Genomic DNA, 21,343 nt, shown 5'->3' with positions numbered 1-21,343 from the left:
GGCGCATTCCCTTCTCTTCACACCCTCGCCAGCATTTGTTATTCACTGTCTTTTTGATTATAGCCAGTCTAACTGGGTTGAGGTGGTATCTCAATGTAGTTTTAATTTGCATTTCCCTGATGACTAGTGATGTTAAGCATTTTTTTCATGTGTCTGTTGGCCATTTGTATGTCTTCCTTTGAAAAATGTCTATTCAACTCCTTTGCCCATTTTTAATTGGGTCGTCATAAATGCTTTTAAATCGACTTTGCTTGAAAACCAAATGTCAAAATCGGTGATACACCACTTTTCATAAAACAATTTCAAATAAAGCCTTATCACACATTGCTGCAGTCTTACTTTATCATTATCAAGGATCACATCTACGTGTTTAAGAGTACATGAGGTATTGAGAACGTGTTAGAAGTCTAAGTAGACATAAAAGCAAGATACCTGAAAAAGAGCAACCAGGGTTCAGTGTTCTCACCACGTTAGTTAGCATTCAGCACTGAAAGGACTGCTTTAGTTGGGTGTCATAATAGCTATTAATGCCTGACCAAGTGAAGAAACAGCATATGATTATTTAAAAAAATTTATATTCAATTTCCTTTACAAATGCTACAGGGATTTACAAACAAGATGAGGTTCCAAGGCGGAAATTGCATTAAGTTTATTTTAAAAACCTCTGGAAATCAGTAAGGAAAAACACACCATCAGCCCAATACAAAACCTGCAAAGAATACGCACAGACAATTCATATAAGAGTATGAATGCCATAAAAATAATAAACCAACATCTATGTCAAACTGACAAAAAATTAAACATAATGTTGGATGCTGCATAAGTATGCACGAGAGATGCAATCTGAGGGGCAGTTAGGAAAAAAGTTAAACACACATATATATGTGTATGTGTGTGTGTATGTATGACCATGTAACTGTCCCTACTCTTTAGCTATCCCGAAGAAGTCAATGGAGTGAACAGTTTTTTGTAATGGCGTTTGCTGCAGTGACTTATATTAATTAGTGAAACTCTGGAAACAATCTACTCACCTACAAAGAGACGGATGAATAACATGATGCATCTATCCACGCACTGGAATATTATGAGGTCATTAAAATAATGTTTTTAAAATGTTTAATGGCTTGGGGAATTGCTCACCCTATTATGAGTAGAGACGGATACATAATTATACATAGCGTCTGATCTGATTTAAAAGTAAATCTATAAAAACGGACTGGAAAGAAATGTCAAATCCTCACCCGCACTAGGAAAACCCAGAAGCAGGCCCCGCCCACTTGGCACCGCCCTGCCCCTCACTAGCGCCGCTGCGGATGCGCGGCAGGCCGGGCCACGCCCACCACGGGCTCGCGAAGGCTCCTCCCGCCCGCGGTTCAGGATCCGCGGCAGTCGCCGCCCATTGGCTGCAGCGGGGCCCGGCCCCGCCCCTCACCGCGGGGGCCCTTGGAGACCGAGGTCGGGGCCGGGGCGCCGGGGTTCCCAGCTGACAGGCAGTCTTCCCGTTGGTCCTGGTGTCTCAGGGTCATGGCGTAGGTCATCCTCCGCGGGCCGGGGACGTGCAGCCTAATGCGGAGCCGGCACGGGCTTCCGGCGTCCTGGCTTTCCGCTGATGGCCCGCGGGGTTTGGGGTTGTGGGCTCAACCCGCTCCCTGCAGAGCTGTCGTCTGTCCCCCGACGTCCCTGTTCGGCTGAGCAGTCCGGCCGGGCGGGAGCTGTTTGGGGCACGACGTCCGAGCCATAGGCGGCCGCGGCGCACGAGCGCGGGAAGAGCCGACCCGCAGAGCAGCCGGGGCCGGGCCGGGGCCGGGCGGGAGAGAAGGTGCAGGCGGAGGGGTGTGGGCTCTCACCGGGGGACGCCGCCTCTGCCTTGGGGGATTTTCCTAATGTGCGGATTCCAAGTTCTAAAATGCTGCAAATTCGGTTACATTCCAATAGATCAAATTAAACATATTTAGGGCAGTTCGGGGGTCAAGTCCAGAGTTTCAGTACATCTTTACCTTGTCTTTACCTGTCGTAAACTTGGACAAATTACTACAACTTTAAGATAAACCATTTCTCATTTTTTGTTTGCAAGTCTGTAGCATTTCTCACGAGGTTAGTGGGTGCGTTTTCAGTTTTTAAGATGTATATATTTTTGAGGAACCCCAATATGTTCCAGTGAAACATCTACATGGAGACGTCTCCATTGCTTGGTTGGGCTGTTCTGTGCAGAGAGGTGAGACCACCCCGCATACATCTCCACAACCTGAATGCGCTTCATTTCTGGCTCCGAAAACACATTAGGAAATTCTTTAACAAAATTTTAACTGAAAAATCAAGATGTGCACACTGTATAAAACAATGCACAGACAAGTTAGACATAGGACACCAAGTGCCTTGCCCCCACATTAAAGCCCTAGAAGCCAATCCTTAAAGACAGCTGTCTAAGTTTTTGTCAATCCTTGCAGAAAGTTCTTGCATACATACAAGAGTACTTCAAAAAGCTTGTGGAAAAATAGAATTAAAAGTGATAACCAAAAGACTGCTCTGACAAGGTCAGCTAAATTATAGTGCCTTGGGATATCTGGGATAATTAGGTAATCACATCCATGTGTCTTGGAAGACATTATCTTAAGATTATTTTTACTCAGAAGCAGACTTAATAGCACCAAAAAGCCATACAATCATGTAAAATGCTTATTACCCTTGCCCTAGATCCTGCAGTAGGATGAAACCTAGTAATAATCCCAGATGTGTATGTCACGTACAGCTCCTACCCACACCCTAGTTTGGCTGCTCTGTACTCAGAAAGAAAAGAAACAAAAGACTCATAAATCCCAAATACTGGTGCCAGGCAGTGATGTCTGAGGTAAAGTCTGGGGGCCCAAGAGTCAGCCTTAACTCACCCCATCCTCTTACCAGGTTCTTGACTCTGCCACAGGAAGGAATTCAAGAGAGGAGTGACAGTAGAAAGTGAGAACAAGTTTAATATAACAGATAAGAAATACAGGTTCCAAAGGGAAAGTGTAGCCTAGCTCCAGAGACTGGGCAGGGCCCACACCAAACTTTATAAAAAAGTAAGAAATACATACTTATGGTTTAGTACAGAGTGCAGGCTGGCTCAAGAGTGTGAGCAGCCACTCGCTGAAAACATGTTGGATACAAAATAAAGCACAGGAAAGTGCAGGTTAGACCCAGGAAAGCAAACAACAACCTGCTGAAAAGTAAGTTTGATATAAAAAGAAATACACACTCCACAGAGAAAGACTGGGATGGCTCTTGGAGAGTGAGCAACAGCCCTGCCTTCTGCTGGGATTCATAGTCTTACTATCTAATGCATATTCATGATATCTAATGCATATCCAATTGAGGGGTGGTTCTCAGTTATGTAACATAGTCTTGCACATGCTCAGTTGGTCCCCTTTTGGAGCATGTTCATCAGTCAAATCCTGGCACACGTACCAAGCATGTTCAAGAATATTCTATGCTCTCTAGCACCTCTAGGAGAAGGTCATTCAGAGGATGAACTCCACCTTACTGAACATGCTCAGCTACCACGGTTACATAACCCTTCTCTATTAAGTATGCCCAGCACTAGATTTGCATAAACCAGCCCCTTGTGGTCTCAATCTCCTTGTGTTGGTGTTGAAAGTAGGTCTAACTGGCAACAGTAACTTTTCTCTAGGGGAAGGCCTAGAGAAGGGGCCCGAGATCTTGGAGAGTGGCTTGAAACCCAGAGGTGTGTCCTGAAACCCAAACCCAGGGAAACTGAGCACCTCCTATCCCAGTAGGAAGCTTTATGTTCAGACCTGAGGAGAGAGCCAGGCTATAACTGTGTCAATGCCCCAGGTTTTCAGAGGGGTTTGTATAAGACAAAGGACAATAGGAGAAGTGTATTAGAAATGACGCAGGGATAGGGTGACTACGTGCAGATCAACATGTTTTAATCTCTTCTTTATGTTGAGTCCTGTGAGGCCTGGAGTCAGACTTCTTGGCTCTGACTTCATCTCATTTCCAGGAAATCTGCAAACTCAAAGAGAAACTGTTAGTTCTGTAAGTTACTGAATCATGGCCTTGCTTTACTACTTCAACAAGATGCAGCAACTGTCCATTGTTCAAGCATAATTTTTTCCCAGGCATTAAGTTCTAGCACAGCTGCTCTTGTATTAAAAATTTGTTATGCTCTATTACAACCAACAAAAAACCTGATGAAGTATTTAGGCAGTGCTGTTTTTCTCTCTCCTTTGACCATTCCCCCTTCTTGTGATTCTAAAATGGTAAGCTCTGATGGCCCTCTTCAGAAGGCATTTCTCAGGGTGACCTGACTATGCATCTCCCCAGTTGCAATGTCATATTGGCTTAATGAATACTTGTTATATGTATTTGGCCTCAGTTTCTTTTTAGGTCAACAAAAGATAGTATGACTTTTTACATGAACTTTTTGAAGATTACTCATGGTTAAGCTGTGAGGAAAAATAGAGTAGTTTAGTCAGGCCCCCTCGCCTCAGGTCCGGCTGGGTGTGGTGCAGCACATCCTTTATAAACAAGTTGTGCGGGATTAGAGTTAGTGCGCAAGCCCACTCATGTATCTTTTAGCTTGTTGCTATTTTTGTATGCTCTTTGGTGTGTGAGGCAGCAGCTCTGAACTGCTGGTTGGCAGAGCTCGCCTTTAGAAATAAAGCCTATTATTTCTTCACCCATGGCTCCAAGGACCTTTTCCTGTTACCTAGCTCATAGATCTGCATGTGAAGGGTTTGTCTGGACATTGGGCTAGAGGGGTCTGTGAGCTCCATACCTAACCCTAGCTTTACATAAGCCTACCGGAATGTCATCCTTTTTAAAAAAAACAAAAAACAAAAAACTCATAAACCAATTTCCTATCTGTTTAATGAGGCCAAAAATACTGCAAAGCACCTGAGAATGTCGTTCATTCTTGTAGAGTTAGGGCGGGGTCTGGAGCTCACAGACCCCCGAGCCCATTCACAAACCTTTCACACACAGGTCTATGAGCTAGGTAACCAGCAAAAAGGTCCTTGGAGCCTTGGTTGAAGAAAGAATAGTCTTTATTCAGCACACACAACACTAGGAGCTAGGCAGTCCAAAGGAGAAACTCAGAAACTCAACTGCTACTGGCCAAGTCCAAAGAAACACTGAGCAGCTGCCAGCAGAGTAAACATGCTCTATATTTAGCCTCGAGTTCTGCTGGCCAGCTTCTGCTTCACAAACTCAAGAACACACAACAGCAAGTAACTAAAAAGATACATTGGCGCACATGCGCACTAACTCCACCCACACACAACTTGTTTACAAGGAAATATGCTGCTTGACCCCCACCGGGACCTGAGTCAAGGGAGCCTCACTAAATTATCCTGTTTTCCCCACAGTGCTGCCTGTAATAACTGTTGTTAATGTTCTACAGAGTTTGAACTTTGCTTTTCTGACAACCAATGAATCTCAAAGATTGTTTCATATCACTCTTGTCACATAAAGTTGTGTCCATTATTTTCAAAACTACACAATAATCCTTCCTGTGGAAATATAATTTGTTTAAATCTCTTATTGGTGGACATCCACTATTTCCTTATCACAAATAATGTTGTGATGGATTATCTTATATAAAGGTTGTTGTGTGTGTATATGGTCAATTGCGTCTGCAAAATACCTATACTCATAGAAATGGAAACATGGGAGCCCAGATGGGTGGATTTTAAATGTCACCTTCCCTCAGAAGAGCTTGCACCAATCAACACCTCCTAACACCTGAGCAGGAATGCTCCTTTACCTAGACGCTGCCAACATACTGCACAGCAGCAAAACATTTTGATCCATTACCACTATGACAAAAGAAAAGTGATGATTCATATCAGCTGGAAGACTCTAAGTGTCAGTTGCAGAAAGGCCCATCAAACTGTCTTACATGTTAAAAGGGATTGACTTCCTTGACTGTTAAGAACCAGAGGGTGGGCACATGGGCTTGTGTTGGATTAGTCTTTCGTGTACAAATGTCACCAAGACCCAATTTCCTTTTCCTCTCTGCTCTTCAGTTCTGTTTGCTGGGCCCAGGTCCTTGAACCAGCCACTGTTGCAAGAGCAATAGGATTACTCTAACTAACTGACACCCATTAGGAGTTCCACGCTAGAGACGACCAGAGGTTCAATCCCCTAAAAACCTGCTACAAAGTGGGATTTCAGGGAAGTTGCCACAATATCCACTATAGTCCTCCTTTTTAATGTGCATCATTAAAATGAGGTTGGTGTAAGCACCTTGTCTGACATCAGTAGGCTATCTGTATTTCTGTGACAGCATGCATGAGTCTTTTTCCAAGTTTTCCTTTTTGCTAAGCCTTTTATGATTTATAGAAGCTGTTTAAATGGTAAATAAATTATTTTGTGTAGCAAATATTTTTCCCAATTCACTGGCATCCTTCAGGATGCTCTGAACTCCTTTCTTCACAAGCTTCCCTCCACCACCACTCCCACCCGCAACTTGACTCCCGTCAGTCACATGGAAATGGCAATGGAAAAGTTGAGTGGTCACAAAATTGTTTCTGTTGGTTGTCTAAACAGGGCTGAGATTAGGGTGAGGTGAGAGACACTGCTAAGGCACACAGTTAAAGGAAGTGTGCTAGCTCAGGTTGCTTACATGCTGACCTTGCACCTACATGGCCCTGAGAGTGGTGCCTCCTTACATTTTGCACCTCAGGTCCCTGGTCTCACCTAGTCCCAGCCCTGTGTCTACAGGACAAAGCAACCTTCTCCAGTTTTCTGTTTGCTCTTTAAAAGGAGAGACTGGGTCCAATTTAGCAAGGTTGTAGGAGATGCAGGGATGGTGTTTAAGGTAGACCAAAGCAGCATCTAAATCCGAATCTTCTCCAAAGACCCCAGGGCTATATGCTCCACAAGCAACTCCTAGCAGACTCTTCCTCCTGACCTGAGAGAATAAAACTCATCTTCAAGTGATTATTGGGGAAGTTACTAAAAGTCTCCAGTCCCATTGCCTGGTTAAGCCTCAGCTGCAAGGTGACACTCCCAAAGGAAACTCCATTTTGCCCCTGAGGAATGCTTTAGGGGTCGCAGTAGGTTGTATGAATGATTGATGGCTTCCATTCCTCACCCCACATATGTCCACCCCCTTTGCCATGTGTTTCAGCTTCTCCTACAAGAAGTGGCCTCTATTTCCACTGTTGTGAATGCGGTCATGTGATCTGATTGGACCAACGAAATGTTTATACATTAAATGCTTATATTAAAAAAGAAGAGTTCAAATCAATAATCTAAGCTTCTGATTTAAGAAATTAAAAGAACAATTAAACCCAAAACAGGATAAGGAAGGAAACAACAAAGAGTAGAAACCAACAAAACTGAAAACAGAAAAACTCTAGAGAAAAATCAATAAAACAGAAGCTTGTTCTTTGAAAAATCAATAAAATTGATAAATCCCTAGCCAGACAAAGAAGAAAAGAAGGAAGACAGATATTACTGATAACAGGAAGGGAAGAGAGTCCAACATCACTGACTCTACCAGCATTACAAAGTTGTTAAGAGAATCCTATGAACCACTTCATTCATGTGAGTTCCACAACTTAGATGAAATGAACCGAACCCTTGAAAGAACTGGAGTGGTGGTGGGGTCCCTCAGAATGAGAATCCAGCTGTGGGTGCTGGTCTTTTCTCCTCCACCCACACATCCCAGAGGGCTCTGCTCTAACACCACCACCAGCCTTAACATCTAGTGGGCACAATGGGGAAGGCAGGGGCTCAGCACTTTATGTGTGTGATCTCCTTTAATCCTTAGAGGCAGCCGGGGAGGTGGCTGCTGCTCTTAGCCTATTTTATTAATGAGAAAGCTGAGATTCAGAGAAGGCCAGTAATAGGACCACCGTCACACAGCTCTTAGACTCACTCCAAATCATCCACTTTGGCAGGAACAAGAGTGCACCTTCCGACCTTGCAACAGATCACATTCAGAAGATTCCTGATTTCCTGGTGTTCCAGGAATATCTGAATCTGAGTTGACATGGTTCACAGGACCCCTCAGCTTTGGTCAGTGTCCATTTCACACCTCACCCCCATTTCTCTTCTGCCAGCATCCTCCAAGCCACTCTCCCCTTCACATGCGCCCCTCGTCCAGGCCCCAGTTCCTGCCACTCCCACCCCTGCCCTGTCAGGGCCTCACCACTGCCTACCCCAGGTCAACTCACCCCTTCCCTCTGCTCTCCCTGCCCACCCCCTACTCCACCAGAGTGGCCTTCAGCAAACCCAAACTAAAGAAACCAACAGGCCTTCTCTGTTACCACCTTCTCTTTTCCTCTCTTCTCTTATGTACATCATAAGGTTTGTAGACTTGGGCCAGAATAAAAAAGAATCCACATCAGGTGTTGTTTATGAATGATCATTCTTCAGCACAATTAATTTTTAAAATTTTTGATTTAGAATATTTAAAAAATTACAAAAAGTTGCAAAAATAAGAAAAAGCAGTAAATTTTTCACCTAGACTTGCCTTACAATTAATTATCTAAACCGGATTTATAAATCTTGGTTCCTTTCATCTATTTGACAGGCTACAAATATAAACAGCATTTACTTGGAGGTTCTATTGCTGGGAGCAAGACAATGGGTGGGGGAGTGGGGATAAAACACTTCTAAAATTCAGAATTTCACTCCCAGGTTTGCGAGAACCTTTGCCTGATTGTCCTGTAAATCTCAGGAATTATGGAGATGGGGGAAAAAATGGGGTCCAAACGGGTCTCCGATCCCTCTTCCCAAATCCTGTCTATCCTGCTTCGGCCCAGGGCTCCTCCCTGGCTCCCATGGCCTGCTCCAATCACCACACTCTCCCCAGGTCGGGAGGGGTCTCTGCCCCCAGGAAAGGCTGCCTCTGATGCGTCCTCCTGGAGGCTGGCCCTTGGGGCAGTGCGCTAGACAGAATGCGGGGGAGAGATGCTTACCCCAGGTTGGAAACCCGCCCACAGAGAAGACCCATCTGGCCAGGTAGCGGCTCCGCAGCAGCTCGGTACGTGGACGTGTCCAGGAAGCAAAGGCGGCGAGAGTGAGCCTGGCACACTGGTCTTTCTCGACTTCCCGGGTGGCCAGGGGAGCGGCCAGGGCTGGGCACGCCTCTCTCCGCCTCCCCCAGTGGCCGGGGGCATGGCTAGGGCCGTGGCTCCTGCACCAACACCAGCCTAGGAGGGGAGTGGGGACTCAACGCCTCCCCCTCCCGCTCACACTGACGGCCCTGCCCACCGGAGGTCTGACCCAGACAGGGAAGGACAGGCAGTAGGCTGTCCCCAGGGTCCTCTGGGTTCACACTATGTCACGCCCCCGCCGACCTCCCTTTCTCGTGCCTGGTTTTTGCACCGGCCATTCCCTCTGCCTGGAGACCCTGCGCCTCCAGGCTGCGCCTGCGCCCCCTTGTTTTGCTCAAAGTTCACCTCCTCAAGGTGGCCCCCTGGGGCCCTTACTCAAAACGACAAGCCCCGGGCCACCCTGCCCATGACAGCCCCACTTCGGCCTTTGCAGGCATCACCTTCTATACTTGTCCTTATTGCTCGTGCTGTGGTCTCCTGGGCCAGAACGCAACCCCATGGGGCAAGGTCTTGTTGCGTGTTTCGTTCACGTGGCATGTGCTCCTTAGGGAGTCGTGGGCGCGCGACAGATGCCAGGGACCCTGGGCCGCGCCTCGCCGCACTCTCAGACCCGAGCCCGAGGACCGAGTCGTGGCCAAGCGCTGGTTGCCGTCTCGAAGCGTCCCCGGCCCGGCCAGCGGTAACCTCAGTTGGTGACGCCCGGGCGCCTCCTCGCCGCCCAGCCACCCAGGGAGGCCGGAAAGACCCTCGCCACCTGCGCTCCGCCACCTCCTCCTAGTACGAGGGACCGTCAGAAGGAGAGAACGAGGGGGCGGGGGTGGAGCGGGGGAGAACCTGGGGGGGGGGACCACGCCCCACGGGCATTTTTAAAGGTTTTGTTCCGTGGCCATGGCTGGAATTCTGGCTGGAGGTCTGCCTCCAAGCACAGGGCAGAGTCAAGCCAGCCCACTGGTGACCAACGCTTTGTCCCCAGATAGGCGTCCCCAAGGGTCCTGGGGAGTCCCAGAAGCCTGCATATATGAGTCCAGTTTTTCATCCTTAGTCTCCATCATTGCTGAGACTAAGGAAAACCGGGCAAATATTCATTTTAATCTCACTATTAAGAGTAAACAATATTTTCAGCGCTTTTCCAAGGCAGCACAGCAATATTTTAAAGCATCTTATATCTTTGCTAAAGTAAAATACAGATTGCAGCAGAATTAAGATTTATGAATTTGGCTAAGACAAATAGGAGCATGAAATACAGGTGACACGAATGAAGATTTGTGATTTTGGTTTAAAAGTACAATGAGGACTAACCTGAAAGAGAAGTGCTTTTTTTTTCTGGCCCAAAACATACAAAAAAAGGTCACAGAGAAAAAAAAAAAAGAAGGCATCCCCTTTCTCTGTGCTTTGCTCTCTTGCAATCACTTCTCCAGGTCCCTGAGCCTGCTGGTCAGCTCAGGGGTAACACACTGGCCACCACGGAGATGACAGAGAAGGCCTGTTGGTTTCTCTGGTTTGGGTTTGCTGAAGGCCACTCTGGTGGAGTGGGGGGGGGGGGCAGGGAGAGCAGAGGGAAGGGGTGAGTTGACCTGGGGTAGGCAGTGGTGAGGCCCTGACAGGGCAGGGGTGGGAGTGGCAGGAACTGGGGCCTGGACGAGGGGCGCATGTGAAGGGGAGAGTGGCTTGGAGGATGCTGGCAGAAGAGAAATGGGGGTGAGGTGTGAAATGGACACTGACCAAAGCTGAGGGGTGTTGTGAACCATGTCAACTCAGATTCAGATATTCCTGGAACACCAGGAAACCAAGAAGCTTCTGAATGTGATCTGTTGTAAGGTCAGAAGGTGCACGCCTATTCCTGCTAGTTTGGACAATTTGGAGTGAGCTTAAGAAGACTGTTGTCTTGAAATTTCTCTGGCCAATGCAATTCAGACTCCTGGGAGTTCACGTCACGCTCTCTGAGGTGCTCCACAGACTTGTGCCCCCTATCCAGGCTGGAGGTGAGGAAAGTGGTGTCCCACATCACCCCTTGAATGGGGGCCTTTGAGATTTAAAGCCTAGCAGCACCTCCCTCCAAGTCACTTGTGCACAAATCCATCTTCACTCCATTCCACTGCCCTCCCTTTTATATCTTCCCATGGGACAATATTGGAGTGCCTCAGACAATTCTACACCTTGGAACCTGATCTGCTCATCTCAGCTAGTTATGCACAAATCTGTATGACTCATTTGACCACTCTTAAATGTGGCTTTGAAATTGCATTTACTTAATTTACCATTTCAGTGTTGTCTCTTGATTAGAGAATCCTTCAGTGCAAGAAACACACCTGAGTCTACTCTGGTTCCCCAAGGGGCCATGGCAGAGCCACCCCTACAATAATCCCAGTGTCTGCCCTGTTGTAAATCTTTTTTCTCATTTAATATTACTGCTACAGTATGTGACCCATACCCCAAACTGATAATGGCATAAGATGGGATTTATTTCTCTCATTTAAAAAGGAAGCTTGGGTAGGTGAACTAAGACTATTTTGGTGGTTCCACACAGTCACCAGGGCCCCAGGCTCCACCTAGCTCAATAAGATCCTACCTCTTGGGTGTAGCTGATCTGTCCTCGTGGCCCAAGTCAGAGGAAGTGAGGAAGGGTCTGTTGAAGCAAAACTCCAAGTCCTTCTGCTTCTACTTTATTGACTGGAGCTTAATCACATATCAAACCTAGCTATAAATTGAAATGAAAAGTCAAGTCTTTTAGAGAATTCCCTTCTTGCGAAACACTGGGTTTCAGTAACTTCAGGAGGAAACTGCCATCTGTGCCACCACACTAATCAGGTTCTTATGCTTCTCAAATTTTCCCATCCCAGTATCCTAACTCACAAATTCTATCCCAAACCTAGCACACTTCTATCAAAGAAAACTTACCTGGGGAAGCCACATGATTGTGAAATATCATTTACTGGTCCAAGGATGATGGTACTCTCTACAGGGTTTTCTATTCTTTCTTTACATTGGACAAAGGCAAGGAAGGTTAGCAGCCTTAAGTGTCAGTCATAGCAGCTTACAATTCTGATCCCCACTCCCTGCATCCCACCTCAGTGCTTCTTCCTCCTAAAAGCAGAGCTCAGTCTCTCTTTATTTATTTATTTATTTATTTATTTTTTTAAAAAGATGACCGGTAAGGGGATCTTAACCCTTGACTTGGTGTTGTCAGCACCACGCTCACCCAGTGAGCGAACCGGCCATCCGTATATGGGATCCGAACCCGGGGCCTTGGTGTTATTAGCACCGCACTCTCCCGAGTGAGCCACGGGCCGGCCCCTCAGTCTCTCTTTAGAAGAGAGTTCAATATAACTGCTTAATTTTTTTTTTTTTTTTTTGGTGACTGTTCAGTACAGGCATCAAACCCTGGATCTCGGTGTTATCAGTACCATGTTCTAACTAACTGAGCTAACCGGCCAGCCCCCTAACTGCTTCATTTATAAGCAGCCATCATCTAACCCTTCAGCACTTCATCTGTTCTCATCATTTAACTCTCAGCTAAGGTGCTGAGAGGGCCCAGCTATCTGCAAGGTGATTCTAATGTATCCTAAAGTGAACTATACATTAAGACAATTAGGGTGCTTTTGAAAAATGCCAATGCCCAGTTCTACCCTCAGAGATTTGGAGTATTTGGCCTGGGCACATGTCATTTTCAGTGTTCTAAGGGACTCTAGTATGCAGAGGGCTGTGAACCTCAGCTCTGGGTCACCTGTGCACATACCTGTGCTTGGGATAGGTACTCAGCCCTGGATCTCACAGCTCTGCAGGTGCTTTCTACTATATTTTCTACCTTTAACCCTCTTCTTGCTCCTCTGTCCTCAAAAGCTATTCAAACACGTCAGGCAAGGAGAAAGAAATAACATTTTTATTATATTATGTCAGAATTTTCAGAACCAGGGTTTCTACTGGACAAGTAGAAAAATAGAAAAGTTTACTACTTTTAAAAGGCAACTATGACAAACAAGTATATACTCAGGAAAGGGCTTCTAGGACTTGAGCAAATGCAAAAGAGTTCAGCCTCAGCACCAGGTACTCTGCAGCATCTCTGCAGCTACTGAAATGAACTTGTGTTCCCTACATCCTGAGATCTGAGATTTTTCTTTCTCTACAGAGCTGGGCTGAAGCAAACAGGACTTTCTTGCTCCACTAGCTGGCCCAGTCCTGGAACCGGAAGCAGTCACTTGCTATCTTCCACACTGTGTTGGTGGGCGAGGCCTGGGCAGTCAGGATGAAGTTTTGGTTGAAGTCCCGTTGTTTGTTGCCCTCAAACTTCACTGTTCCACAGATCACAACAAGGACTGTAGTCTGGCTCGGTGTGGCTTCATCATGAACAGGCTGGCAGTCTACCACGTTGATTTGGAACTCACTGGAAGGCAACATTTCAAAAAACTCACTCAATGACTCTTGTCCTGAAACAGCATTTCCATTCCACACCAGGGTGGCTGTGCCCATGTACAGGCGGGACAGCAAACGCCGCCGCTTATCCATGGTAGTGTAGTAGACGTTGACAAACTCCTCTGCAGCTCTGCAGGCCTGATCCACATAGGTCTTGAAATCCACGGATGCCATCTCTGATTCTGGAAGGAGGCCTCCGCCAGGGTGTTTCCTCTGACTCAGGGAGCCAGAGCCTGTAGGGCAGTAAAGTTGAAGAGAACCTGTGTGAACACCAAAGTTCGTTCTGCCCTGACAATGGAACAATCCTCCTTCTCTACTGGTAGCAAAACAGTAACATACTGCACAGAGATGACTGTGGGCTCAAGTTGTAGCTGATGCCTTATCTTACTAAGCCTCAGTTTGCTCACTGTAAAATGGGAATATTACCACCACAGCATAGTTGTAATGTGAGAATTAAATGAGACAGTGTTCATCAAGTGTTTAGTTAAAAAGCTTGATAACTACATGTTCATATTACTATGAACTTTTAAAATTCCATTTTATAAAACAGAATTCATGTCACTATGGAAGGCCACTCTTTCCTGGAAGCACGGAACAGGTGGGACTGCCCCTGGGTAAAGACAGTGTTGAAGGTAAGAGTGGTCATTGGCCCAATAAAGGTCAACCAGACTGAACACATACTCATCAGCTGATGAGTCTGGGAAAACCTATCATGAGCTCACCCGAAGGGACTGGGAGGGCAAAGAGAAGGCAGGTTTCCTAAGAGGATAAGGACAACAAATGCCATGAGGACAGGACCAAAATTGTGGCCATAATCCCCATGATAATCTATAAGAAGCAAACCTCATGGATGATGGGAATTAGAGAGGAGGACATCTAGCTTCTGTCGGCACTAATCCCCACCAGATAAGTCTTGCCACAACAGAAAGACATGTAAGAATTCAAAGAAGTTCTTGGGGGTGGGCACAAAGAATTTCGACTCTAACTGAAACGTCACTTTTCCTTAAAAAAAAGAAAAAAGTTCAAAAGCATACAGAAATATTAACATTTGCTTTTTTCCAGGGTACAGGTACCACTGTTACATTCTTTTTTCCATGATTAAAATATTTCACTTAATGAAACCTAAAACCCAATAGAGGACATTACTAAAATAGTCGACATGTTTAGATTTACAAACTTAGTGAATAATTTTTTCATTTCAAAGATTTTTTTTTTTTAAATATTAGCTTATGAAATAGATTTTTAAAATTTCACACAGTTAGGAAAGAGTCAGGTATTCTAAAGGGCCGACAAAGGTGGTGGCACTGCCTCTAGTAAAAAGCAGGGAGGGAACCTGGTCCTAGGAACGCACAGTTAAGGGCCAGCTGCAGATGCTGGTCTTTCCACTCCCTCCATGGACCTCAGAGCTAAGCCTCAACAAACACTCCGCAGTGGGTATTTGCTAAGTGCTTTACATACATCACTTCATCTAAAGATCACCATAATTAGATGAGAAGAGGATTACTATAATAATTCCACGAATTAGAAAAGGGAAATTTAGGGCTGAATCAAAGACACTCCTGATTTATCATTTATAAGAAAGTAAGGGTCCTTGAAAATTTTGTCAACCCTATGCTGTCCTTTTACTTGCTTATTTTATAAGTTCCTGCCTTTTGAAGTCAAGTCTATATAAGCACAACTCCAGGGCTGTTGGGTTGGACTTTTCCTCCCAGGGGCTCCCATCTCCCTCTTGCTGGAATTTCCAACCACCCCCTCCCTCCACAGCACCGGCCCCCAGTAACATGACCACCGCCACTTCTGGTTCAGCTACCCAGGCAACTAGCGGCCCGTCCGTCTCCATCAAACCAGAGAGTGAAGGCTGGAGAAAGCAGGGGGCTGGGTGAGGGGCCTCCCCGCTCCACGCTGCCAAGTCCTTTGGAGCTGGACCGGAGGAGCCGCCACCGTCGCGCGGGCCTGCTCTCGGGCACCGGACAGCAGCAGCCCTTCCCGCCTCTGTGGCCGAGGGCCGCTCCGCGCACGGCCGCCTCTCCTCGCTGCGCAAACCCGCCGCCACGCGCTCCGCTCGGGCAAACACCTGATGCAAAACTGCCACGACAGCACGTGGACAGAGAACAAAACCGTGTCTCACCCTGACAATAGAGGAGGCGTGGGGATGCACGTGGAGCCGTTACGGGGTCCCCTAGCCCCCCCCCACTGCCGGGCGGGGCGGCTACTTACCTGCGCGGCGACGTCCGGGTCCGCACGGGCCGCGGTTCCACGGAGAGGCCGGCTGCGGAGGTCGCGGGTTGAGCCTGCCGGGGCCTCACGCGCAGCCGCTCGCCTCCGCCCTTCTCCCCGCCTCTTCCTCCCGAGAGGCTCCGCCCGGTCCGCCGGGACCACAGCACGGGGACGCTCCGGCACCCTCCACAGGTGCCCGCGAACGACCGCCGAGCCCCGCCCACACACGAGCGCCGCGGCCCCACCCACCCGCACCCGCCTCCTTGAGACGGGCAGCTAGGCCAGCCAGTGGGGCAGCGAGCCGGAAGGTTAGCTCCGCCCAGGTGCGGCTCGAGGAGGCGGTGTCTTCCGGGAGAGGTGCCTACCCAGAAGACCCCGGTAAATCCGCGCTCGAGTTTCTATTGGTCCATCTGGGTCACGGCGTCCTGACCGACTGGTGAGGTCGGACTCCTGATTGGGTCAAACCTCCAAGGTCCCGCCCTAGATCTGGGGATGGGGTTGACTCTCCTTGGCCACCTGAGGCCGCTCAGCAGGAGAGGGTGGGAGGTGTGCGGGGCTGGGAGAGGTGCTTACCCACGCTCCCCGTTCCCCCGCATTGGAGGGGCTGCAGTTGAGAGACTCGTGGCAGTTGACGCCTTGATGTAGTCGCAGGAAACAGCAGCAAAAGACTGACTTCACTAAAGCTCTCAGTCAGATTCGTGGGTTGCCAAGGTGTCCCGCGGTGGCTCCAGGGACGTTTAAGTCCACCGAGAGGGCGGATCCGGCCGAGCCTCTGTGGTAGTCTACGTGGTCAGGTACACGAGCTGATCGCTAAAGGTGACATCCTACTGGCACATAGGGGAAGACCAGTTTTACTCAACTGGGGAACTTTAAAAGCCAGAGGAGTTGAGGGTGGGGGTGAGGATGTGGGTAGGTAGGCTGGAAAGTGCCTAGTACGCCAAAGGGAAACGATGGCAGTTTACTCTCTTGTGCCCTGTGGGTCGAGGGGCTCTGAGAAACCCGCCTGGCGCTAGCTCTGGCTCAGAACTTGGTTGGTATTGTAATTCTCTTCTCCAGCATCGAAACTAGCTGCATTTCAGCTAATCTGGAACTAGGGCTGAATTTTTACTGAATGTTAAGAACAGGCTCAACAGAACGGAAAGAAAAAAAACCCAACTTGGTTTCTTGTGACACACAATTCTCAGCTCTGCTGGTGTGAGGAGGGCAGGGACCTTTCAGGTTTGTGTCTGCAGCATCCAAGATTGCCTGACAAACAGCAAAGGCTCAATAAACACTGAATGAACGGACAGCCTAGCCTCAAATTATTGCTCAATAACATTATAGTTCTGATGAGCCCTCCCCAACAGTTACTCCTTGTTCTTTTGAAAGCAACCCTGGTTTTTATTCCACATTGATCCTTGAATTTGTGGAAGTTGGAGATAGCGCTGGCTCTAAGGGGCACACCACTGACACTGGAAGCCCTGAACACAGTTGAGGGTGATGGAAAGCTCAATTAGGGCTATTGAGCTTGGAAAGGTGTTTGCTAGGGTATTCTGTGAAAGGAGCTTTTTTCCTCTTCCTCTCTAGAACTGTAGTGTGGATGCAGCCATCCTGCCACCTGAGGGGGAGCCTCTGACAATGAGGCAGACAGGAAAGATGGGAAGACATCAGGCCCTTGAAGACTGTGTTGGAAACCCAATCAGCCCTCTAGTTTGGACTTTCCAGTTTCGAGAGCCAGAAAATCCCTTTTATTTTTTATACTATTTAATGTTGGGCATAAACATAAAGTTACTTGCAACTTAACTAGTGTAGCTTGCAGCATTAGCAGGGTGACTATGGCAAGCGAGTTAACCTCTCTGGGGCTCAGCTGCCTCCTCTGTACAATGGGGGCAATACTAATATCCATCTCCTTGAGCTGATGTAGGAAGGGAGGAAACAATGCCCGGGAAGTGCTTCACACAGGGCCGAGCACAAGGTGGCATCCAGAAAACGTGAGTGAAGCAGAATCAGGCTTTGACATTTTGCACCAACAGCAACTTCCTTATGTGCCAGCAATCCCTCCAACAACTGGCATTTAAACATGGGACAAGCATATTGACAAATTGGTAGGATTTGTCACCAAATCACATGGGTACCTTCGAAAGATGAGCCTGGCTTAAACAGCCATGGAGTCAGTGGTCCCATTTGCAGCATGGAGTCAGCCCAGGGAGGAAGGGTGCATCTGATCCTACACAGAGTCCCTGGCAGCTCTAAAGCCAGGCCTGACTAAAGGATCTTTAAGTCTGTAAACACAGGATTGAGCCTTTTCCCCACTGTCAATGTTGTTCTTGTGTCAGCATTTGTTTGCCATGAGAGGCTGCATGACTTGGAGCCAGTCGGGCTACGGCAATGGCTGAGCAGTGGGGCCTCTAATGCACTGCCACCAAAACACATCTTTTACTCTCTGTCTCTCTGCTTTAGCAGAATCATCTGAGCCACTGCTGGACCAGTGTGAGCTGGGGCTGCATTTCTTGCAGGAAAGTTGGGGACCTGACTTTTGGGGAGACCCTGAGGGGCATGGAGGAAACACACCCTCTAGGGTCAGACAGTATTTTGTGAAATCTGAACTCTGCCTTCTGTGTCCCTCAGTTGCTGTGTCTATAAAATGGGGGCGTGAACACTATGGACATTTAATGGTAGTGCATTGAGAGGCGCCATTTGGCGCATTCCCCCAGTCTGTGATGATTCCCTTTGTCTGAGAAGGTTTCAGGGATCCCTGCTGATTGGATCTCATGTAGCCCTCTCCCCAGTTCAGCCACCAGCCATGTGGAGTTGGAAGAGGGGTCAGACCTGGCTACAGAGCCTCTGTGCAGGGTCCCAACTGAAAATGGATATTTATCAGGGTTTTTTGCAAGTATCAGAAATCAATTTTGGCTAGTTTAAGTCAGAGGGTGTTTATCTGAAGACTGCAGGGTGCTCGCAGATCCGACAGCAGACACTGGTGAAGCAGCACAGGGGTCTGGGAACAAGAGCTGGGCAGCAGGTGCTTCAGGGGCTGCATCAGGCCAATGGAGCTGTGACCAATTTCCAGAACCTGGGGTTCTGCACTCAAGTCAGATTCCCAGAAGAGAGAGGTGATTGGCCCAACTCCAGTCATGTGCCTGCCACTCACCTGCTGGCCAGGAAGGGTGGGGCAGCCTGATGGGCAGTCCCACTGAAACCACATGGGAGAGGAAGTTTCCCAAATGAGATGGGGTAGAGGGCTTCTGGGATGGTGGGAGGAACTGAGGCCCATAAGCTTAGTAGCTGAGGTGTGGCCGTGAGCACAGACAGGAGAAGGTGAAGCAGAGGTGAAGGCCACGTGACCAGAGAGAGGGAGGGGGGAACAGGAGGAAGACATGCACATGCACATGTGCACATGTCCCGCGCTACCGTCTCGCCAGCAAGAAGGACGCGGCACACAAAGGATCCTTCTGCAGATCAGCTTTAATGCATCTTGAGAGGGAGAGCATAAGCTTGCCAAAAATGGAGACCCCGAGCGAGGGGAGCCGCGCCCCTTATATAGAGACAGTCCCTCGCCTAGGACGTGTTCCCATCTGATTGGCGGTCGTGCATCAGCCCAGATGACGCCACGGGAGAGGCAGAGACTAGAGGTGGGGAAATTCCCAGCACATGCGCTCTAGACTTGTTTTTGCCGATTGTCAGTGTCGGCCGGCGCCATCTTGTAATGGCGATTACGGTGTGACGTGGGCAGCTCCCCACATGCACACATGTGCATACACTCTCCCATTCACGTACGTGCACACTCATGCAAGTGCACACTCACACAAACAACGTGTGGAGAGTGACTGCCTTGATTCCCAGTGGTTTCTTGTTTCCTAATTGTGGCAGATTATATTTTCTAAAAATGGCCATAATAATATTTCCAGTCCCATCTGCTTATCCAGAACCTTGACTTGCCACGCCCCATCAGGAGATGGTGTTGGGTCCTTCCCCCTTGGATCAGGCAGGCCCATGTGACTCTGTGATTCAGGAAATGGCACTACACAACTGCTGAGGTTGGGCCATAAAAGGAGATACAGCCTGTGCTGTTCTCTCTGCATGTCTCCTTGGAACCAGCCACCTTGTGTGAGCAAAGCACAGGACACATGGACAGGCCTGTGTGGAGAGAAACCAAGTCTCCTAGCCATCAGCCCCAACCGAGCTGCTTCCTAGCAGCCAGCACCCAGCAGCCAGTCCTGTGAGTGAGCCCGTTGGAAATGGACTTGCTGGTCCTTGGTAGGGCAGCCCCGACTGGCATGGCATGTAGCAGAAATGAGCCTACCCTGCTGAGCCCAGCCAAACTGCACATTTGTGAGTAAAATAAATGATTGTTGTCATGTTAAGCCACTAAGTTTTGTAGTGGTCAGTTATGTGGCAAGAGAGCCACAATTCTTACTCATTATAATCCTTCTCCAAGTCCTTGCTGTGGTCACCCCAAGGCCTCAGGAGAGAGCCTAGTGCCGACAGTAACTCCTTTTTCATTTATGTCTGTATGAACTGAGTTTGCCCCTTGCTGGGAAAAGAAACTTGAAGGCAGGACCTCATGGGGCTTACAAGATGATGCTGCCTCAAAAAACTCACCACAGCCCTGAGGCTGACTCTTCCTAATCTCTGGAAATGGGTCCATTGGCCAAAGAAAGAGTTACAGGAACCAGCTCATAGGCTGCACTTCAGAGAGGGATGTCAGTGGGTTCATCTACATCCAGAATCAGCTTCAAAGCTTCTCTCTGTAGGAGCAGGTGCAGGTGGGGAGCCGCAGTAGCACCGGCAGGTGGCTTCATGAATACAGGTGGATGCCGTAAGGTCAGTGGCCGAGGCACCAAGCTGATGGGGCCTGAAGGATCTACATTCCCAGAAAGGAGAGCGTTATCAGGGGGCCAGATACCCCAGATGGAGTCCAGTGACCACAGCTCCCTCCCACTAGGCCTGCCCACATTTGTCCTTATGAATTACCCCACCTTCTCTTTGTGTATTTCCATGCTTTGGTGGTAGATATCTTATTCCATTCACTCACATCATAGCCTTGAGGGCCAGGACCCTCCTTTCTCTCTAAGGGGACATTGTGTATGTCTGCTCCAATCAGTGTCTTGCTGACTTTTAACTTTCAGGGACAGTTTTATTTTCTCTGCTTCCAAGCAGATTCCATGAATTAATAATGTGTACTAAATGTTTGGTGCATAGAAGGTGTCTCAGTTTGGACTCTCCAAGAAGCGGATCTGGAGATGCAAGTCACTGATTTGGGAAGATAGGGGAGTGGGGATGCAGTGAATTGAAGGGCCCTTCCCAAGTCATTAAAGCTTAATCCCCACTGTAACTGTTTAGGGTGGAAAATCCTATTATGGTAATTGAAAGGTGGAGCTTTGAAGAGATGATTAGATTCTGAGGACCATGTCCTAGTGAATGGATTAATAATGGTGGTCATGGGCATGGTTCTGAGGGCTTTAAAAGAAGAGCACGTGAGGAGCTCTCTCTCTCACTCTGCTCCACCATTTTCTGCCATGTGAGACCCCTGCATTGCTGTAAAGCCACCACCAAAGAAGTCCTTCACCAGATGTGTTCCCTGGACTTTGGATCTCCCAGCCTCTGAAGCTGTAAGCAATAAATTTTATCTTCTTACAAATTATCCAGTTCCAAATATTTTGTTATAAGCC

At 48.0% G+C, this 21,343-nt stretch overlaps 1 protein-coding gene across 1 annotated transcript; it reads right to left on the bottom strand.

Annotated features, from left to right (window-relative positions):
- Positions 1 to 12,924: 12,924 nt before the first annotated feature.
- On the bottom strand, positions 12,925 to 15,840 carry NXT1 (nuclear transport factor 2 like export factor 1). The gene is made up of 2 exons (XM_063115037.1): positions 15,693 to 15,840; positions 12,925 to 13,708 (listed from the first exon to the last, which is right to left on the bottom strand). Exon 2 carries the CDS (start codon positions 13,647 to 13,649, stop codon positions 13,227 to 13,229), a length of 423 nt encoding a protein of 140 aa, XP_062971107.1. The 5' UTR covers positions 13,650 to 13,708; positions 15,693 to 15,840; the 3' UTR covers positions 12,925 to 13,226.
- Positions 15,841 to 21,343: the final 5,503 nt, after the last annotated feature.

Source organism: Cynocephalus volans, chromosome 11, assembly GCF_027409185.1.
Source record: "Cynocephalus volans isolate mCynVol1 chromosome 11, mCynVol1.pri, whole genome shotgun sequence".
In the NCBI taxonomy this organism is placed as follows: domain Eukaryota; kingdom Metazoa; phylum Chordata; class Mammalia; order Dermoptera; family Cynocephalidae; genus Cynocephalus; species Cynocephalus volans.
Note: the sequence above shows the minus strand (reverse complement) of the source record. Positions and strands in the feature narration are given on the sequence as shown.

Excerpts from the sequence above, each read along its gene's own strand:
- NXT1 (XM_063115037.1), bottom strand. The coding sequence starts at position 13,649 with ATGGCATCCGTGGATTTCAAGACCTATGTGGATCAGGCCTGCAGAGCT.